Raw genomic sequence first — 19,310 nt, forward strand, 5'->3', positions numbered from 1 at the left:
CCTCAGACAGTTTCATTTTTTAAGAAGCAAAAATACTTAATCATTGTCTGTTTAAAATTCACTTATCCTAAAAAAGTAATCTTTCTGTTTAACTGCACAAAAAGATAATTAAACCTTATTTAAAAGAACCTAAACCAATGTCCTTTAAAAAGAACCCAATCCGCTCACATTATATATTTTTATATATAAATTAAAAAGAGCACCCAGAGGTTATGGACGTGAGAGTTGGACTATAAAGAAAGCTGAGCGCCAAAGAATTGATGCTTTTGAACTCTGGTGTTGGGTAAGACTCTAGAGAGTCCCTTGGACTGCAAGGAGATCCAAACAGTCCATCCTAAAGGAGATCAGTCCTGGGTGTTTAATGGAAGGACTGTTGTTGAAGCTGAAACTCCAATACTTTGACCACCTGATGCAAAGAGCTGACTCATTTGAAAGAGCTGACTCATTTGATGCTGGGAAAGATTGAGGGCAGGAGGAGAAGGGGACGGCAGAGGATGAGATGGTTGGATGGCATCACCAACTCAATGAACATGGGTTTGGGTGGACTCTGGGAGTTGGCGATGGACAGGGAGGCCTGGCGTGCTGCGGTTCATAGGGTTGCAGAGTCGGACACGACTGAGAGACTGAACTGAACTGAGAGGTTATGGTACATTACATAACTATATTTAGTATCACAAACTTTTCATTCTTACTATGGCCTTCTCATAGAATCTGAGGCAGAGTCTAGTGAATACAAGACTTTTTGAAGATTGAGTTTTGTAAGTATAGCAGAATCCCATTAAAGAAAATATAACTGCACATTCCATATTAACCTTATAACAAAAGATGACATAGACATTATCATCCCTATTCTGTGGATGAAGAAGTTAACATTAAAAGAATCTGATATGACTTGGCCAGGTGGCAGAGTCACATGTTATGATTTAAGTCAAATATTTTTCACAACAAAATTCAGACACACAGTGAATCAATTCATGCTCCCCTATTGCCAACATCCGCTGGATCATGGAAAAAGCAAGAGAGTTCCAGAAGAACATCTATTTCTGCTTTATTGACTATGTCAAAGCCTTTGACTGTGTGGATCACAATAAACTGTGGAAAATTCTGAAAGAGATGGGAATACCAGACCACCTGACCTGCCTCTTGAGAAATCTGTATGCAGGTCAGGAAGCAACAGTTAAAACTGGACATGGAACAACAGACTGGTTCCAAATAGGAAAAGGAGTACGTCGAGGCTGTATATTGTCACCCCGCTTACTTAACTTCTATGCAGAGTAAATCATGAGAAACGCTGGGCTGGAAGAAGCACAAGCTGGAATTAAGATTGCCGGGAGAAATATCAATAACCTCAGATATGCAGATGACACCACCCTTATGGCAGAAAGTGAAGAGGAACTCAAAAGCCTCTTGATGAAAGTGAAAGAGGAGAGGGAAAAAGTTGGCTTAAAGCTCAACATTCAGAAAACGAAGATCATGACATCTGGTCCCATCACCTCAAGGGAAATAGATGGGGAAACAGTGGAAACAGTGTCAGACTTTATTTTTGGGGGCTCCAAAATCACTGCAGATGGTGACTGCAGCCATGAAATTAAAAGACGCTTACTCCTTGGAAGGACAGTTATGACCAACCTAGATAGCATACTCAAAAGCAGAGACATTACTTTGCCAACAAACGTCCGTCTAGTCAAGGCTATGGTTTTTCCTGTGGTCATGTACGGATGTGAGAGTTGGACTGTGAAGAAGGCTGAGTGCCGAAGAATTGATGCTTTTGAACTGTGGCATTGGAGAAGGCTCTTGAGAGCCCCTTGGACTGCAAGGAGATCCAACCAGTCCATTCTGAAGGAGATCAGCCCTGGGATTTCTTTGGAAGGAATGATGCTAAAGCTGAAACTCCAGTACTTTGGCCACCTCATGCGAAGAGTTGACTCATTGGAAAAGACTCTGATGCTGGGAGGGATTGGGGGCAGGAGGAGAAGGGGACGACAGAGGATGAGATGGCTGGATGGCATCATCGACTCGATGGACGTGAGTCTGAGTGAACTCCGGGAGTTGGTGATGGACAGGGAGGCCTGGCGTGCTGTGATTCATGGGGTCGCAAAGAGTCGGACATGACTGAGCGACTGAACTGAACTGAACTGAACTGAACATATACTATTCAGGTTTAAATTATAAAACAAATGTTAAGCTTAACTCATAATTATTTGAGTAAGCAAAATTCTTTCCTTCTGAATGTCCAGTTCTCTTTTCACTTCCTCATCAACTGCTCTTTCAACATGTTTTCTTGCGGGGCAATTTCCCTATATTAGGCTGAGTTATTCACTTGTTCAGCTTCCCTGGTGGCTCAGCAGTAAGGAATCCACCTGCAATACAGGAGATGCAAGTTCAATCCCTGGGTTGAGAAGATCCCTTGGAGAAGGAGGAATTAACAACCCATTCCAGCATTCTTGCCTGTAAAATCCCAGGGACAGAGGAGCCTGGCAGTCTGCATTTTTGGGGGTCACAAAAGAGTCAGACGTGACTGAGCAACTAAACAATAACAATTCACATGCTTCTAGCCCAAGGAACAAGAAGAAATATAAAAAGAATGGCATTTTTAACTGCTTGATACCTTACAAAGTGGTTTCAAGGATCTCATTTGTTCCTCAAAACAGCTTTGTGAGAAAGTACAAACTGATCTACCTGTAGCTCTCCAACATCTTGTATCTTGTGCTTTTACATGTCCCCATACCTTCAGTATATATAGCTCTCAAAATGAAATACCATTAACCCTCTGCCATGTGATATACTCCTAAGCATTCTTAAAGACTAAGCTAAAAAGTTATTTATATCTTCACCAGTCTTTCCTGATTTACTAGGCAATAAGTTAGGAAAACATCCACCTTGGTCTTGACTCAACTCTGCATCACAGAATTTACAAGATAAATAAAAACAGTAACAACAAATATTCACTGAGGTGCTTACTGAAAGCCAGGCAGTGATCTAAGGACTTTAACAAAGATTAAGGTTTTTTTTCAGTGCTCCTATCACCCTAAGAGGCAAATAAGTATAATAGTACTTCTTAGCAAAAGAGGAATGGGACACTGGGGGCTGTGTGTCACAGCCAGTCAGAGGCATGCCTTTGACCACTGCATTATACTGTCCGTATCAATATACCACTTGGCAATACAGCGGTAATACACAGCAATACAACCACGTGCCATAACTGGCTTCTGCTTTGGCCTATGAGCACCTTAAATCTGAGACTATCAGAAAGCGGAGAGGGAGAGCAACAAAGGATGGAAAGTGGGAGAGAGTTAAGACCCCAAATATAACTCAGTCTCTGACACTACCTCTATTAATCATATTAGTAGCTTTAAATAAGCTATGATTTTGTTCAGAATTTATCTGGAAACAGTTAAACTGAGCTGCAGAATTTTGTTTAAATGTCAGAATACGATTCTTACTAGAAACCAAAAAGGAAATGTCTTCAAGATTTATGTCTTATTTTTTAAGTTTTCAAAGCCAGTAATTTAAAAACAAAGGTTTAATGCTGAAAATCTTGACATTAACTCAAAAGCAACTATTTTTCAATTCATTACATTTTATAATGTCATCTATCCACTTTGATGTTGCCTATGACCCACAAAATATATCCAAGGCATTTCATTAATAGCCTTCAAGAGACCAGGCACAAGATTCCAAATTCATAACACTTAGATATTACCCCTGTCAACAATTATGGTTTGCCAAAGACAAGGATGAAGAGAGGTGGGGGAGACAATTAGCAAGGACAATAGGAAAAAAAAAAAAGCAGATGCACTTCTGAACTTGCTGGTGAAAAAATTCTAAACAGGAAAACACTTTGAAAAGAAAAAAATTGTGAAATCTCACTTATGTAAAGATGAGGAACAGTAATAGAAAATTCTTATTCCCTAATCAAAACTATCCCCATTTAATCACACTAAATCATCTTGATTCCATGTATTATTCATAAGACACAGTACTTCCTTTAATACTGTGTATGTATGTATGTATTTGTGAATATATATATATATACACACACACACAATCTGTGCTTCATTATCCTTTACTAACAGCTTAATGCTTCAGAAATACAAAATAAATTACACTGATCATAGACATCTATTGTGTGCACAACTCTGGTCAGTTTCCAAGAGGTAGAAGGTCAACTCTGATCTCAAAGAAATTAAAATCAAACTGAGAGACAAAGATAAAATTAAAGTCTACGTGGATATTTTCTACACATAGACAGTAGGGGAAAAGGAAGTAGGGAAGGAGAGGGTAGGATGGATAGAGAGAGTAGCATGGAAACATATACACTGCCATATGTAAAACAGATAGTCAATGGGAATTTGCTGTGTGGCACAGGGAGCTCAATCCAGTGCTCTGAGACAACCTAGAGGGGCGGATGGTGACGGAGATGGGAGGGACATTCAAGAGGGAGGGGACATACATATACCTGTGGCTGACTCATGTTGACGTACGGCAAAACCAGCACAACGTTATAAAGCAATTATCCTCCAATAAAAAACATCTTTTTTTTAAAAAGGGGGAGGCAATGAGGTTTTTATAAGCCATAAAAAAGATTAAATTTTAAAAATCAGTCAGCACCAAGAGGTGATGGAGAAATGGACAATGGCAGACTTGTATAGTTACTTTGGAAAATAGTTTGGGATAGCCTAGTAAATTTGAGCACATATATAGCTCATAACCCAGCAATTTCACATGAGGGTATAAAACAGAAATTCTTACACAAATGCATGAGATTTTTATGTGAATGTTTGTACCTGCAATACTTAAAATAGCAAGAAAAAAGAAAAAACTGTGTGAATAAATAGGAAGTATATATGCGTCACTTCTGCTGCATACCAAATAATATAGTTGTGCGTCACTTCTGCTGCATACCAAATAATATAGTTGTCAACATAGCTAGTTGCTTTTTTCTATGAAACACCATTTTTAATGTAAAGAGTGACCAACAAACTATGGGAAGGATAGAACTGACAGTATTGGCTGCCAATGATAAAATTCAAGCTTTCAAAGGAAGGTTAGAATTTTAGAAAACTTGCACCCATCACCATGAGCTTGACACTTCTTATACTTAAAGCATACTCTGAGATTGATGGTGATATTGACAAATGTGATTTGTTTTATGTTATACAATGAAATGGGCTTCCCTGGTGGCTCAGTTGGTAAAGAATCCGCCTGCAATGCAAGAGACCACCTGCAACACAAGAGACATACGTTTGATTTCTGGGCCAGGAAGATTCCCTAGAGAAGGAAATGGCTACCCACTCGAGTATTCCTGCCTGGGAAATCCCATGGACAGAAGAGCTTACAGGGGCTACAGTCCATGGGGCTCTAAGAGTTGGACATGACTAAGCAACTAAACCACCACAATACAATGAAATGTGTTACTATTTGGAAAAAATTTGCATAATTCAGTGAACCAATATTTTCCACATCACTAATGCATATTACAAAATCATGCCCAGGAAAGATCCACTCAAAAGTCAAGACAGAAGAAAAAATTTTAATGTTACAAAGTACAAAAACTGCACTGATATGGTTTCAGATTCTACATTGAAATTAACTTTTGAGAAACTAAACTTTATCTGGTTTCAGTGTAATATCAAACAATTACAGCTACAATTATCTGAAAAGGCTTTTAAGATAGACCTCCCTTTTCCAACTACACTACATATCAATTAGACTAAATTTTCAGTTCAGTTCAGTTGAGTCGCTCAGTTGTGTCTGACTCTTTGCGACCCCATGAATCACAGCACACCAGGCCTCCCTGTCCATCACCAACTCCCGGAGTTCACTCAGACTCATATCCATCGAGTCGGTGATGCCATCCAGCCATCTCATCCTCTGTCGTCCCCTTCTCCTCCTGCCCCCAATCCCTCCCAGCATCAGAGTCTTTTCCAATGAGTCAACTCTTCGCATGAGGTGGCCAAAGTACTGGAGTTTCAGCTTTAGCATCATTCCTTCCAAAGAAATCCCAGGGCTGATCTCCTTCAGAATGGACTGGTTGGATCTCCTTGACGTCCAAGGGACTCTCAAGAGTCTTCTCCAACACCACAGTTCAAAAGCATCAATTCTTCAGTGCTCAGCCTTCTTCACAGTCCAACTCTCACATCCGTACATGACCACTGGAAAAACCATAGCCTTGACTAGACGGACCTTTGTTGGCAAAGTAATGTCTCTGCTTTTGAATATGCTGTCTAGGTTGGTCATAACTTTTCTTTCAAGGAGTAAGTTTTTTAACACACTTCAAATATATCACAACAGATTAAATGTAAAAGCAGATATGAGAATCCATCTGTCCTGTTATTTAATGAAGCTGTTAAAGCAAAGCTAACAAATTCACAATACTTTTGAACAAAAAAATTGAATAACTCCCCATTCCTCTGCCATCAAAAAGTAGAGACATGAGGGAAATAAATTAATACCAATACCTGCCCTACCTCCAAAACTATTATCTGTTGCTCATCTTTAAAGAAACAAGGTGGAAAATATTAACATTACAGAATACAGACTAAGAACAAAGACGGAGGTCTCACAGTTCCTGACTTCAAAACTTATTGAAAAATATAGTAGTCAAAACAATGTGTACTGACATAAAGAAAGATATATAGACCAAAATAATAAAAATAAAGAGCCCAGAAATAAATACTCACATACATGGTCAAACAATTTTCAACAAGCATGCCAAGACCATTCAGTAAGGGAAGGATACTCACTCCTTTCAATAAATGGTGCTAGGAAAACTGGATTTTCACATGCAAAAGAATAAAACTGGACCCTTACTTTAAAAAAATAATTCAAAATAGATCAAAGACCTAAACCTAAGTTAAAACTATAAAACTATTAGAAGAAAACAGGTGAAAAGCTTCAAGACACTGAGTTTAGCAATGACTTCTTGGATATGAAACCAAAAGCTCAGCAATGAAAGTGAAAATAGATAAACTAGATTATACAAAATTTAAAACTTCTGTGTATCAAATGTGTGATATCATAAAACAGTCCTTTGGCCTTGGTCCCCATTTCTGGATCCAGACTCCTCAACCTCAGGAATTCCCTATGATATAAGAGCAAGAAAGGTATCCTTTGTTAGTCATAAGAAGCCCTTTACAACCACCTGAGTTTGTATTAATGAGATTTTTTAGAAATCCCAAAGGATGGGGGTTGGTTGACAGGGGAACCAACCTTCAAGAAAGAGTTGGAACTTTCAGTTCCACCCTGACCTCCAGGGAGGGAAGAGGGGCAAAAGGCTGAATTAATCACTAATGGTCAAAGATTCCATCAATCACACCCACGTAAGGAAAGAAAGGGTTTTGAGACATTCCAAGTTGGTGAACACACGGAGAGCACCCAAAGAGAGCATGGAAGCTTCAAACACTTTCTCACATATCTTGCCCTACCCATCTCTTTCCTACCCACTTAAGTTATAGTCATTTATAATAAGCCAATACTCTAGTAAGTAGCTCAGTAAGTACCATGGTAGCTCAGCTAGTAAAGAATCCATCTGCAATTCAGGAGACCCTGGCTCGATTTCTGGGTTAGGAAGATTCCCTGGAGAAGGGATAGGCTATCCACTTTGGTATTCATGGGCTTCGGCTCAGATGGCTCAGATGGTAAAGAATCCGCATGCAACATATGAGACCTGGGTTCAATCCCTGAGTTTGGAAGATCCCCTGGAGGAGGGCGTGGCAACCCACTTCAGTCTTCTTGCCTGGAGAATCCCCATGGACAGTGGAGCCTAGCAGCCTCCAGGCCATGGGATTGCAAAGAGCCAGACAAGACTGAGTGACTAAGCACAGCACTAGTAAGTAAAATGTAAAAACTTTTCCCAAGTTTTCGGAGCTACTCTAGCAAATTAGTTGAACAGGAGGCTGAGAATTGGGAACCTCCCACTTACAGCCAGTTGCTGAGAAGTACAAGTAACAAGCTAGACTTTAATTGGTATCTGAACTGGGATGTGTTGGGGAGGGAGGTTCAGGGGTGCTCAGGCACAGTTCTGCAGGACTTCACCCTTACTTAATCCATAGAATGTGATGCTAGCTCCAGGCAAATAGTGTAAGAAGTGAGTTAAATGGTAGGACACACAGCTGGTGTTACAGAACTGTTGAAATATGGAACATCTATACATCTGATGTCAGAAGTGAAGCTGTATGTAGTACAGTACTGGGAGTAGAGGAGACAAACAGGAGTGTTTTTTCCTTTATAAAAAGACAGAACCAACAGAGTGAAAAGGCAACCTAAAGAATGAGAAAATATTTGCAAATCATGTATCTGATTAAAGGGTTAATATCAAAAACATAAAAAGAACTCTTACAACTCAACATCAAGAACATGAACAACCCAATTAAAATCATACAGCCAAGAAGCATATGAAAAGATGCTCAAGCATCCTAATCATTAGGGAAATACAAATCAATCATGATGAATATCACCTTAACACTCTATCAGATGGCTACTATTAAAAAAAAAAAAAAAAAACAGAGATAATAAACAGAAAATAACAAATGTTGGCAAGGATGTGAAGAAACTGTTTAATCCTTGTGCACTGTTGATGGGAATTTAAAAGGATACAGCCACCATGGCAAAAAGTATGATGATTTCTTCAAAAAATTGAAAACAGAATTACTAGTAAGATCCAGCAATTCGACTTCTGGGTATCTACCCAAAAGAACTGAAAGCAGGATCTCAAATAGATATTTGTATAACCATGTTCAAAACAGCACTATCCAGAAAAGAAAGAGCACAAAGAAGGAAGCAACAGATGGACAATATGATATATATGTACAATGTAATATAACCTTAAGAAGGTAGGAAATTCTGACACGTTATAATATGAATGAACCTTGAGAACAATATCCTACGTGAAATAAGCCAAGCACAAAAAGACAAATACTGTATGATCTCACTCATATGAGTTATTTAGAATAGTAAATTCATAGATATAGAAAGCAGAAGGGGTTTGGGGCAGGAGATTCAGTAAATGGAGAGTTGTTTAATAATAACTGAGTTTAGTTTTACAAGATGAAAAAAGTTGGTTGCATAACAATGTGAATGTAAACAACACTAAAAAATAACACAAAATAAGCCATCCTGTACTATGCCAATATATAAACAACATACACAAGATTAGAACTTAAAATTTATAAAATCAATTCACCATTATGCATAGCTTTTAAATTCTCACCTGATTTTTTTGTGTTAATTCATTAACTGAACTTTTAAGTTTTTGTAGTTCCTGCACATACACAGCAACTTCCTGCGGGCCTTTGGCAAGTTCACTCCTCAGCTGGCTTATTACGGCCTAGAAAGGAAAAAAAATTGAGAAAACTAAAATAAAAAGGGAAACGGAAGTATTCAAAGGTTTTAAGATTATATAGATTTTTGTCACTGTTGTCACTAAACTTTAATAATTCTTAGAAATTTCAACTTGATTCTTTTTATTTTACTAGCCCTACTGCTTCCCCACATCTTTTCTGGGCTGAAAATTAGTTTTCAAAATGTATCCCAAACTTTACAACTTCATTATTTAATAATACATGAAATGAAAAGTTGGCATCCTATTTTATGCGTCTGAAACAGCAAAATGCAAACTTGAACTTACTGGCTTTAAATTCTATAATTTAATCCTTCTGCATTTAAAAAAGATATGCAAGTTATACCTACATTTTCTCTCAACTTCTATAGCACATTTCAAAATCATGTTAAATGCAAACAACCAACACAGAATTACCTTTGAAGGTGACTAATCATTTTTTTACTTTTACTATAATAGAAAGTATTTGGCCAAAAAGCTATCAAACAGAAGTTATATATAGTTTCATTAACCTAGATCTCTCTACGATCATGGATAATAGCTGGGCAATTTGCTTTAATGTGTTTAACATTTTTTAAGTGAAAATTAATGTCTATTATTAAAACAATGGGTTAATCATTTAATAAGGTAAGAGAAAGATAACCAAAGAACCTGGAAATACAAACTTATTTGAAAGCTTCAACCACTAGAGAGCAGGCGACTTGGTTTCCTGAAAGTGATGTTAATAAGAGACCTCTGTATTTCTAATATTGCTTATCAGGTTTACTTTTTACATTCTTAATGTTACAATTATCTTCATTGTCTATATTCTTCATTAGTAAATAAATTTTATATATGAATACAATAAATTTCATTTTTCTAAATAACCACATCAGCATTACCTATACTGTATATTACAAATGAGTACTTTCAAGGAAAAAAATCTAAGAAAGCCACTAATTAATGCCAGGTGATCTTCTGCTCTAGAATTTGAGGCATATTTTTGTTGTTGTTTCAAGGATTCTCACTGTAATAAGATCAAATCCACTGTAAATGGGTGAAGGTATAAAGTTTTAGAAACAAAACTAGTAAACAAGGTAGCCTAACTGAACAATCACACATTTGGGCTTATTTTAATAACCATAAACAACCGAAATCAGTGTTTTGAGTGTTTTCCAAACTGGTTTGAGGTCAACAAAAAGAGATTTCAAAAATATTTTTGGTAATGGCAACATGTCTGAGATAAGTTCATGGCCTGACCTTTTAAGGAAAACATGTATATAAAACATATTTCAAAAAAGGAAATGTTTAAATATTCATGTATTTTCAACTGTGTTCAACTTAAAGTGTATCTTAATGCTCTATCTTAAACTGATTGTGTAACCTTGAAATGTATTAGGAGTTTACTTCAACTTGCTATGGCTAACAACTTTGAATCTTAGAATTATTCTGTATTAACTTCTTGGAAGAAAAGTTGTGACCAACTTAGACAGAATATTAAAAAGCAGAGACATTACTTTGCCAACAAAGGTCCATCTAGTCAAGGCTATAGTTTTTCCAGTGGTCATGTATGGATGTGAGAGTTGGACTATAAAGAAAGCTGAGCACCGAAGAACTGATGCTTTTGAACTGTGGTGTTGGAGAAGACTCTTGAGAGTCCCTTGGACTGCAAGGAGATCCAACCAGTCCATCCTAAAGGAGATCAGTCCTGGGTGTTCATTGGAAGGACTGACTGAAGCTAAAATGCCAATACTTTGGCCACCTGATGAGAAGAGCTGACTCATTGGAAAAGACTCTGATGCTGGGAAAGATTGAGGGCAGGAGGAGAAGGGGACAACAGAGGATGAGATGGCTGGATGGCATCACCGACTCAATGAACATGGGTTTGGGTGAACCCCGGGAGTTGGTAATGGACAGGGAGGCCTGGCGTGCTGCAATTGGGGTTGCAAAGAGTTGGACACGACTGAGCGACTGAACTGAACAACATTATGGATGTTAATTAATATAACAGGAACAATCCAGCTACTTTAAATTACTATGCTTTAATCATTTATCACAAGAAAAATTATATTTAAATCTCTATCTTATCAAAGGAATTACTAGAGTTTTTCAAACATAATAAGTATGTACTAAAATGCAAATTTTGAGTATATTTCATTAAAAAACCATGAATCCACATTAAAGATTATAAGATTAACCATGTATAACATATATCCAGTATCTATTCTGCTGAATTCCAACATGCAAAAGAAAGAAAATGTGAAGCAAATGTATCCAAAATTATTTGTTATATCTTATAATGTATCTGTTGTACACTAAATATGTATTTTTTTTACTTGAATTTTTAAAAATATAAAAGCAAGCACTTAAAACTTTTTAATTTACTCAAGGGAAAAAAGGATGCAGGAAAAGTATACACCTAAAGATAAATTTTAGTTACAGGGAAGAGGAGAAAGAGGAATGAATTACAGGAAGCTTTCCCTCTCTACTATACACTGAGTCATTTTAACTTTTTACAATGATCATGTATTATAGCTCTATTTTTAAAAAATTAAGATTGAAGAAAGACAAAATTTCTAAGGAAATACACTCACTATTGAGATACCACTTTAGGTGAAATTCAAAAGGAAGGTTCTGCAAGCCACAGATAGTCCTCACTAGTTAACAAGACAAGCTCATCTGTGCCCAGAAGGCTTCAGCACTTGCTCTCCTTCCTCCTGGGAATGCTGTTCCCAGGTCTTCACTCTTCTTGCTTACTTCATTCTCCCATGTATCCTCTTTGAGGATACCTTTCCCTGATCATCCTACCTAAAACTGATCCACATTATTGCCAGCCCCACTACTGCCCATATCCTGCTTTGTTTTTCCTCGCAGCACTTACGATTAGCTGACGTCCTACTGCGAGCTGGTTTATTTCACATTGTTTGGCTTCCAAAAGGAATATAAGCTTTACGACAGCAGGCACTGTATCTTATTCACTGTTCTATTCCCCATATGTATACTAGCTGCTTTCACTCAGGCATTCAAAAAATACTCACTAAAGAGAGGAATGATTCTCCTAGAAGTTAACAGATACTTGCAAAGTATCTCTGCACATGGAAACAGATATATAAGACCCTATAAAATAATGTGCATTATTTGTGCAGAATTTCAAATTACAAAATAATTAAGGAAAGATATTTCAAACTTCCTGCTAGTGCTTTAGGATTATAATTACTGTCCTAATGGCCAAATACTTTTAGTAAATAATCATTTTAAAGATGGTTAAAATTTGGCTTGATTAATAAAACAAAAAGGAGCATATATTTGAAGTTTGAGATTGTCTTAAAATACAAAATTGCCATATGGTGCTAGAAGGTACTATATTAAAAACAGTACTAATATTAAAAGCCTTCCAAAAAGACATTACCTCAAATTTAAGCATCTCCATTAGAAAGCAGAAAAAATAAAATAAAATGATGGATGAAACATGGAAAACAAAAACTGACAAAAGTATACATTGAACATACAATAAAAAGTACAAACACACTTCTAAATCTAATCTTACACTAGCAAATCTTTAAAAGATATTTAAATGCTCTCTTTAATAACCCTGAATGAATGTAGTATTTATTCCATCTCTTTATAACCTTTTTAGTTTTAAAAATTAGGATTCAAATGAAGATATTTGGAATATAAATAAAATTCGTCAAAAATCATTTCCATTAAAGACAACACCAAGTATAAGTTAGTTTTACAGCTCTGACATTTTTCAATAATGCAGATTTATAGGAATAATACTTTTATTAACCTTAATTTCTGATGTAAAGAAAAGTTAATTATTTAAAAATACTTTTAAATGCTTTAGAATGAGTTATTTTTCCATATGCTTTTAAAAACAGTTAGATTTTTAAAATGACAAGGAAAATTCATAGGTTATATTTTTAATGAAAGGAATGGAACATACTTAATGTATATCAGATTATGTATCTTGAACCTTGACTAGAAATACAAAACAAATCATTGTATTTTTAGTTTCTTTAATTCTTTTTACTGTTTTATTTCTGACGTCAATGTTTAGGTTCAGAAAAGCAGTAATACATGAAATATTTTTTTCTTTTAGTTCTTTAGCTTATGTAATTCACTAACACACATAATTGAGAATAAATAAAACTGAATTTTAATAAAATACACACCATATACTAAGGAGTAAGTAGAAGCTAAAAATACAGTAAAAAACAAATGAGATGGAATATTTAGACAGTCACTTTTTCATATGGAAATGGTATGGGACACAACTCAAAAGTATTTTAACTTATACTCAATACAAATATACAATATGTCAAAATGCAAAAAGTAGTAACAGTAAGTATTAGGTTATGATTAATAACACAAATTTACTTCTAACACAATCACCAGACCACCAAAAATGGGAAACGACATGATACAGAAAGACCTGAGCTTCAAGACAGATTTGAGTTCTAATCCTAACTTCTTTACATTAGGTGCATGAACTTGAACAAGTTATTTAATCTCATTGAAGCCCAGATTCCTTAAATATAAAATAAACTTAATACTTAACTTACAGGGTTAAAAGAAATTTCTAACCTAGCATTTGAATGGGATTTTTTCCCATGAAACTTCTTTGATTCAGCCTCTCCTAGATTACACTTTAGGAGATTTTTATTGGCTTTGATAAGTTCATGAACTCCCTAAAATACTTTGAAAATTTGTGGGACTTTTATTACTGGGCTACAAAGATCATGTTTGGGAAATCTGCACCTGAAGTTCATCAACTTAAAAGTCTGAAATGTTAACCATTACAAAGACTCACATGCCTATGTGTGTTGTACCATAAACTTTCACCAATCCTCCAATGATAAGACATAGGAGAAAGTAATAAAAGGAAGATACGGATTATCCATAATATTTGTACTCCATAATTCATTAATAATTATGAATAGTGGTTTTTAGATAATCAGCTGAAAAAATCTGAGATGCAAGTTGAAATGTCACTATAACTTGACTTTTTAGACCAAAAACATGAAAAACACAGGTCTGTATCATATAAGGGAGCTTAAGAACTATACACAGTAGTAGTTATAATAAAAATACCTATGATATAGTAAAGACAAATGCTAGCATTTTTAAGCAAATATATTTACTACATATCCTAGAACTTGTCATATGCTGACAATTATATAAGGGACTGACAGATAAAAGTCATGTAATAAATAGAAGAGCTGAGAATGTTTATCCTAAAAGAAAAGAAAATTCAGGGTAAATATGAACAGTCATCAAATATTTCATGTGGAAAAGAACAATTTATTCTGGGTCTGGAACCAGTACATGTAAATTACAGGGAAACAAATGCCAACTCAATGGAATGGCTGACTTAGGAAGAAATATACAACCCCCACAACACATAGCAAGAGTTGCAGATCATTTATCAGAGACCTATAAAGGGAATTCCTGGATGGAGGGTTAGACTAGAAGATTTTTAAGACTTCCTTCAACCACATAACTGAATAATTGATAAATTAAAACCAAGTCTAATGGATAATAAGTCTTAAATATTTTTTCTAAGCAACATAAGTAATACAAATGAAGAAAACGAAATCGTACTTCCTTTACCCCTACCAAATTGAAATAAATTACTACTTATTAATCTGGAGCAAATTTAAATATAATTTCTCTACAGTATACATTATTTATTAAACAGAGTAATATTCCTTTATGCAAACATTCTTCTCTAAGTGTCCAACTTCATAAAGCAAAGATAAAATACTATCAGCCTATATTGACTATATACAGATATTATTGAGACCAGATGAAAGAAAGGCAAGTAGTGTTTGAGTCACTTAGAAAAATGCTGGCTTCACTCAACAATGCACATTAAATAAGTTAACATCAGTCTTATTTAAGTGCACTAAACTTCATTACCTCTGAGTTAGTATATTCTGTTTGTAACTTTTTGCACTCATCTTTGAGTTTTTCAGATTCTCTCTCACGTTCCAAGGTCATGTTATCCATTAGTGTTTGAACTTGGACCAGTTCTTTCTTTAATACAGCAACATCTTCTATTCCAGGTCTCTGAAGCTGTGAAGCAACATATTTTAATTAAAAAAAGAAAAAGCAAAACAGTGAACTATTTAGTGAACACACATTTTTAAATAACACATATTTTTTAAATAGCTTTACTACTAAGAAATAAAAAAAATCTTTTAACATCAATTACTAGATTCCAAACATTGAACACAGATGTTCTCCCCCAACAATCTTTATCCTTTTTTCATAGAGCTAAATAAGAGCTTTCTCTCATATTTAACAGTATTACCACTCAAGGTACAAAATAGCAAATACACAATTATCCTTAGTGCTTTAACTGCTTTCCTTTCCTTCACAAACTACACCCACTTATAATAACAATCTCTTGTTAATGCTAAATCCCTTCATTTTTTTATCCTATGAAACTGGTAATAAAATGAAGGAGCAGATATAAGCATAGAGAAGGCAATGGCACCCCACTCCGGTACTCTTGCCTGGAGAATCCCATGGATGGAGGAGCCTGGTGGGCTGCAGTCCATGGGATTGCTGGGGGTGGGACACGACTGAGCGACTTCACTTTCACTTTTCACTTTCATGCATTGGAGAAGGAAATGGCAACCCACTTCAGTGTTCTTGCCTGGAGGGTCCCAGGGACAGGGGAGCCTGGTGGGCTGCCGTCTATGGGGTCGCACAGAGTCGGACACGACTGAAGCGACTTAGCAGCAGCAGCAGCAGGGTTTGTTGCAGACTGAATCTAACTGATTCACATATTCACATGTTTACTGAGTGGTAAATAAAGGGCAGAAAGGAAGCAAGGACAGATCCAAGATAGTTAAGCCTGGGGAGAGGGTTAAAAACATATGGTATCAATGACAGAAATATGACAACCTGATGTTATACTTGTTGAATTTGAAATGAAAGCTGGAAACGCAATTAGGAGTGCCCTTGTTGTTGTTGTTCAGTCACTAAGTTGTGTTCAACTCTTTATGACCCCATGGGCAGCAACCTGCCAGGTTTCCCTGTCCTTCACTATTTCCCAGAGTTTGCTCAGATTCGTATCCAGTGAGTCGGTAATGCCATCTAACCATCTCACCCTCTGCTGCCCTCTTCTCCTTTTAGAAGTGTCGGGATTTATAAAACTAAAGTTCAAGGTAAGATCAGAGATGCAGATATGGAAACTACCAAAAACGACAGGTGACATTAAAACAAAAACAATAAAAATGTTCATGCCATAAATAATGTATCATAAAATTCCATTCTTATTTTAAAAATCATATATAGTGTACACACACACACACACACACACATATATGTAGGTGGTAAAACTACAGGGAATTTTTATTTCCTCCATTCTATTCAAACTATACTTTTAAAAATGTTTCATCAGCATATGTATTTCATTTATCAATTTCAAATAAGGTACATTCTAATAAATGGTTTCTAAATTACCAGTTCAGTCTTTAGATCTTGAATCACAGCTGCTTCTTTGTTTAATTCTTCTGTTAGATGTGTCACTTGCTGTTCAGCAGCTTCTCTAAGACTCCTTTCTTCATCATATTTTGACTTTATATCTAATTAAGAAGTTACATAGATGACATGACATTAACTCTAGAGAAGATAAGTTATACATTCTTGTATATCCAGTGCCTATCTAAATACCACTCTAATTCAAATTCACATTCCTTTGATGTACACAATAAAATTATACTTCTGATGATATTCAATGATAAACTTAAATGATCAAATGTCTTTGTCTACATAAAATCTACTCGATTACTAAATTAGCATTTTAATGTATACTCAATCACATAATATTTTTACCTAAATTTCACCTAAAAGCATGTATGTAGCTGAAAAAATTACATGCAATTGCTAGCATGACCAATTAAATCTATACCATATTATTTAACCTCTTCAAAATGTTACTTGTCAATCTTTAACCATACCACAAAAGAAACCATCTTCTCTAAAATTCAAGAAGAATTTTACAGGGAAAATCAGTTCTTCAAAGGGAGGAGGTAGGAGAACAAATAAAATAACTAACACAGCAACTCTGTTATCATTAACGCCAGCAATCACCACGATAGTCTATAACAAGTGCTTTATCACACTAATAAAATACAGTTTATCTATAGAATATACAATGGCAAAAAGGTAATGAGACTGATTTATTGAATAAAAATAATTCTGATTTAATTTACCTGCAATTTCAGTAGCAAGTTGGGCTGCTTTCTGTTCAAACAAATCTTTCATTTGTTTAATATTAAAATTTTCTGTTTGGGCTTCTTCTAATTGTTGTTCCAAAGACTGTAGTTCTACAGAAAAGTAGTTATTCAAATACAATGTGAATTACATTTCCTAAACTGTTATTACTTATAATCATTGTAGGAGTTAAAAACAATCAACATGATCTACTAGCCAATTACAAGCAGAATATCTTTACATTTTAAGAATTAATCAGATCTCAAAAAGAAATAAAAGAATTAATCACAGCCAATACATTTAAGGCCCAAATCAAAGTTTATGAACACGTAAAACAAATGAAAGAAATATTTAGCAATCATACCTAAAATATTTATAAATATTTGTTTAAAGATTATTCTAATTTCATATTTTTCTGTATCTGTCAACTGACCAAAAAAGAATATATTTTGTGCCTCTGATGAAATGTTTTGAAATTAGAAATGTTTTAAGAATAATCAAGGTCTTAAATAAAATAATCAATTAAAATATGCAGTCAATTCTTACTACTTCATTCTCATAAAGAAACTTCAAAGAGACATTAAATACAACAGCTAATCTCAAAATATAATTGTTATTATTCACTGAGCATTCCTCCAGTTAAAGTCTATTACAAAGATGCTAATCTCATTTTTTAATTTCAAGAGGAAACAAAGTACATCAATGTTTAATATAGATCTAAACTTCCATTAACCACCATATTAATGTAATATTTCAAAAGTGTGTAACTTCAGAATATAATGAACTATATAATAAGATTAAGATTTCAATAACTGATTAAATTATACAGTTCACAGGTAATAAACACTCTCAACCTAGAATATGACTGATAACTTCACTGTTTCAGTGCCATGAAGTAAAACCATAAAACAAAATCCATGTAGAAGGCATCAGAGGAAAACAAAGAAGTAAAAAAGGGATAAGAAAGAAGAAAAATGAAAAAATAAAAGGTTTAAGTTACCTGCTGATGAATCAGCCACTAATCCATCAGGTTTGGACTCCTCAATGAAAACAAAAAACATAAACAAATGTATTAAAAGGAAAAGACTATATTGTTACAATTGTCAATGTGAAAAACAATCTCTGAAATAGATTCTGTCAGGTAAGTGGCAAGATTTCGATGAAAACCAAATCTTGGCCTGCTCACATCCTTCTAGATCTCTAAGATACCACTAGGCTGTCTGGCATAATGATTTAACTGTAGGTCACTGCCTCTAAGAATGTGTTAACATATTAAATTTTCATGAACTTTGCCAAGATGGCATCTTAAATTCCATAAATTCAGTAATAACATAAGTTAATATAATGGAATAGGTTGCCATGCCCTCCTACTGGGATTTACCAACCCACATCTGTCTCCTGCACTGGCAGGTAGGTTCTTTACCACTGGTGCCATTTGGGAAGTCCCTATTATAAAGTTAAAATAGTCATCTCAAATGTAGTAAACAACTTCCTGTGTTTTCAAGTACAGAAAATAATATAATACAGCACATGTTTGATTGCTAATGGCATCTACCTAAAACATGAGTAAGTGAACTGTAAGTATTTTAGATTACTAAAACCCTCTTTAATGCATCCTCAATTATAAAAGCTGAGTAGTAATAAGGCTGGTGTCTTGTTATCCATTTATTTTTCTGTTCTAGTCCAAATGACAACTTTTGGGAAAAAGATAAAAAGGCAAAGACAACTGGGAGTCATGTGCTAAGATGCCATGTGCTATCTT

General features: G+C 35.2%; 1 protein-coding gene across 12 annotated transcripts in view; it reads right to left on the reverse strand.

The window, feature by feature from the left end:
• The window catches only part of EEA1 (early endosome antigen 1), a 218,637-nt gene that overhangs the window by 57,450 nt on the left and 141,877 nt on the right, over positions 1-19,310 (reverse strand). For all 12 annotated transcript variants that reach the window (XR_015163543.1, XR_015163542.1, XM_086399022.1 and 9 more), the window contains 5 exons: positions 18,549-18,588; positions 17,548-17,661; positions 16,796-16,917; positions 15,242-15,397; positions 9,212-9,328 (listed from right to left, as the gene is read on the reverse strand). Coding sequence is in view for 10 of the 12 variants with exons in the window: in XM_086399022.1 (XP_086255148.1) it covers positions 9,212-9,328; positions 15,242-15,397; positions 16,796-16,917; positions 17,548-17,661; positions 18,549-18,588 (549 nt within the window). In the remaining 2 variants the exon portion in view is untranslated. The remainder of the gene's footprint in view (positions 1-9,211; positions 9,329-15,241; positions 15,398-16,795; positions 16,918-17,547; positions 17,662-18,548; positions 18,589-19,310) is intronic.

This window comes from Bos grunniens, chromosome 5, assembly GCF_055505025.1.
Source record: "Bos grunniens cultivar Pamir isolate PY7600 chromosome 5, Bosgru_T2T1.0, whole genome shotgun sequence".
Lineage (NCBI taxonomy): Eukaryota > Metazoa > Chordata > Mammalia > Artiodactyla > Bovidae > Bos > Bos grunniens.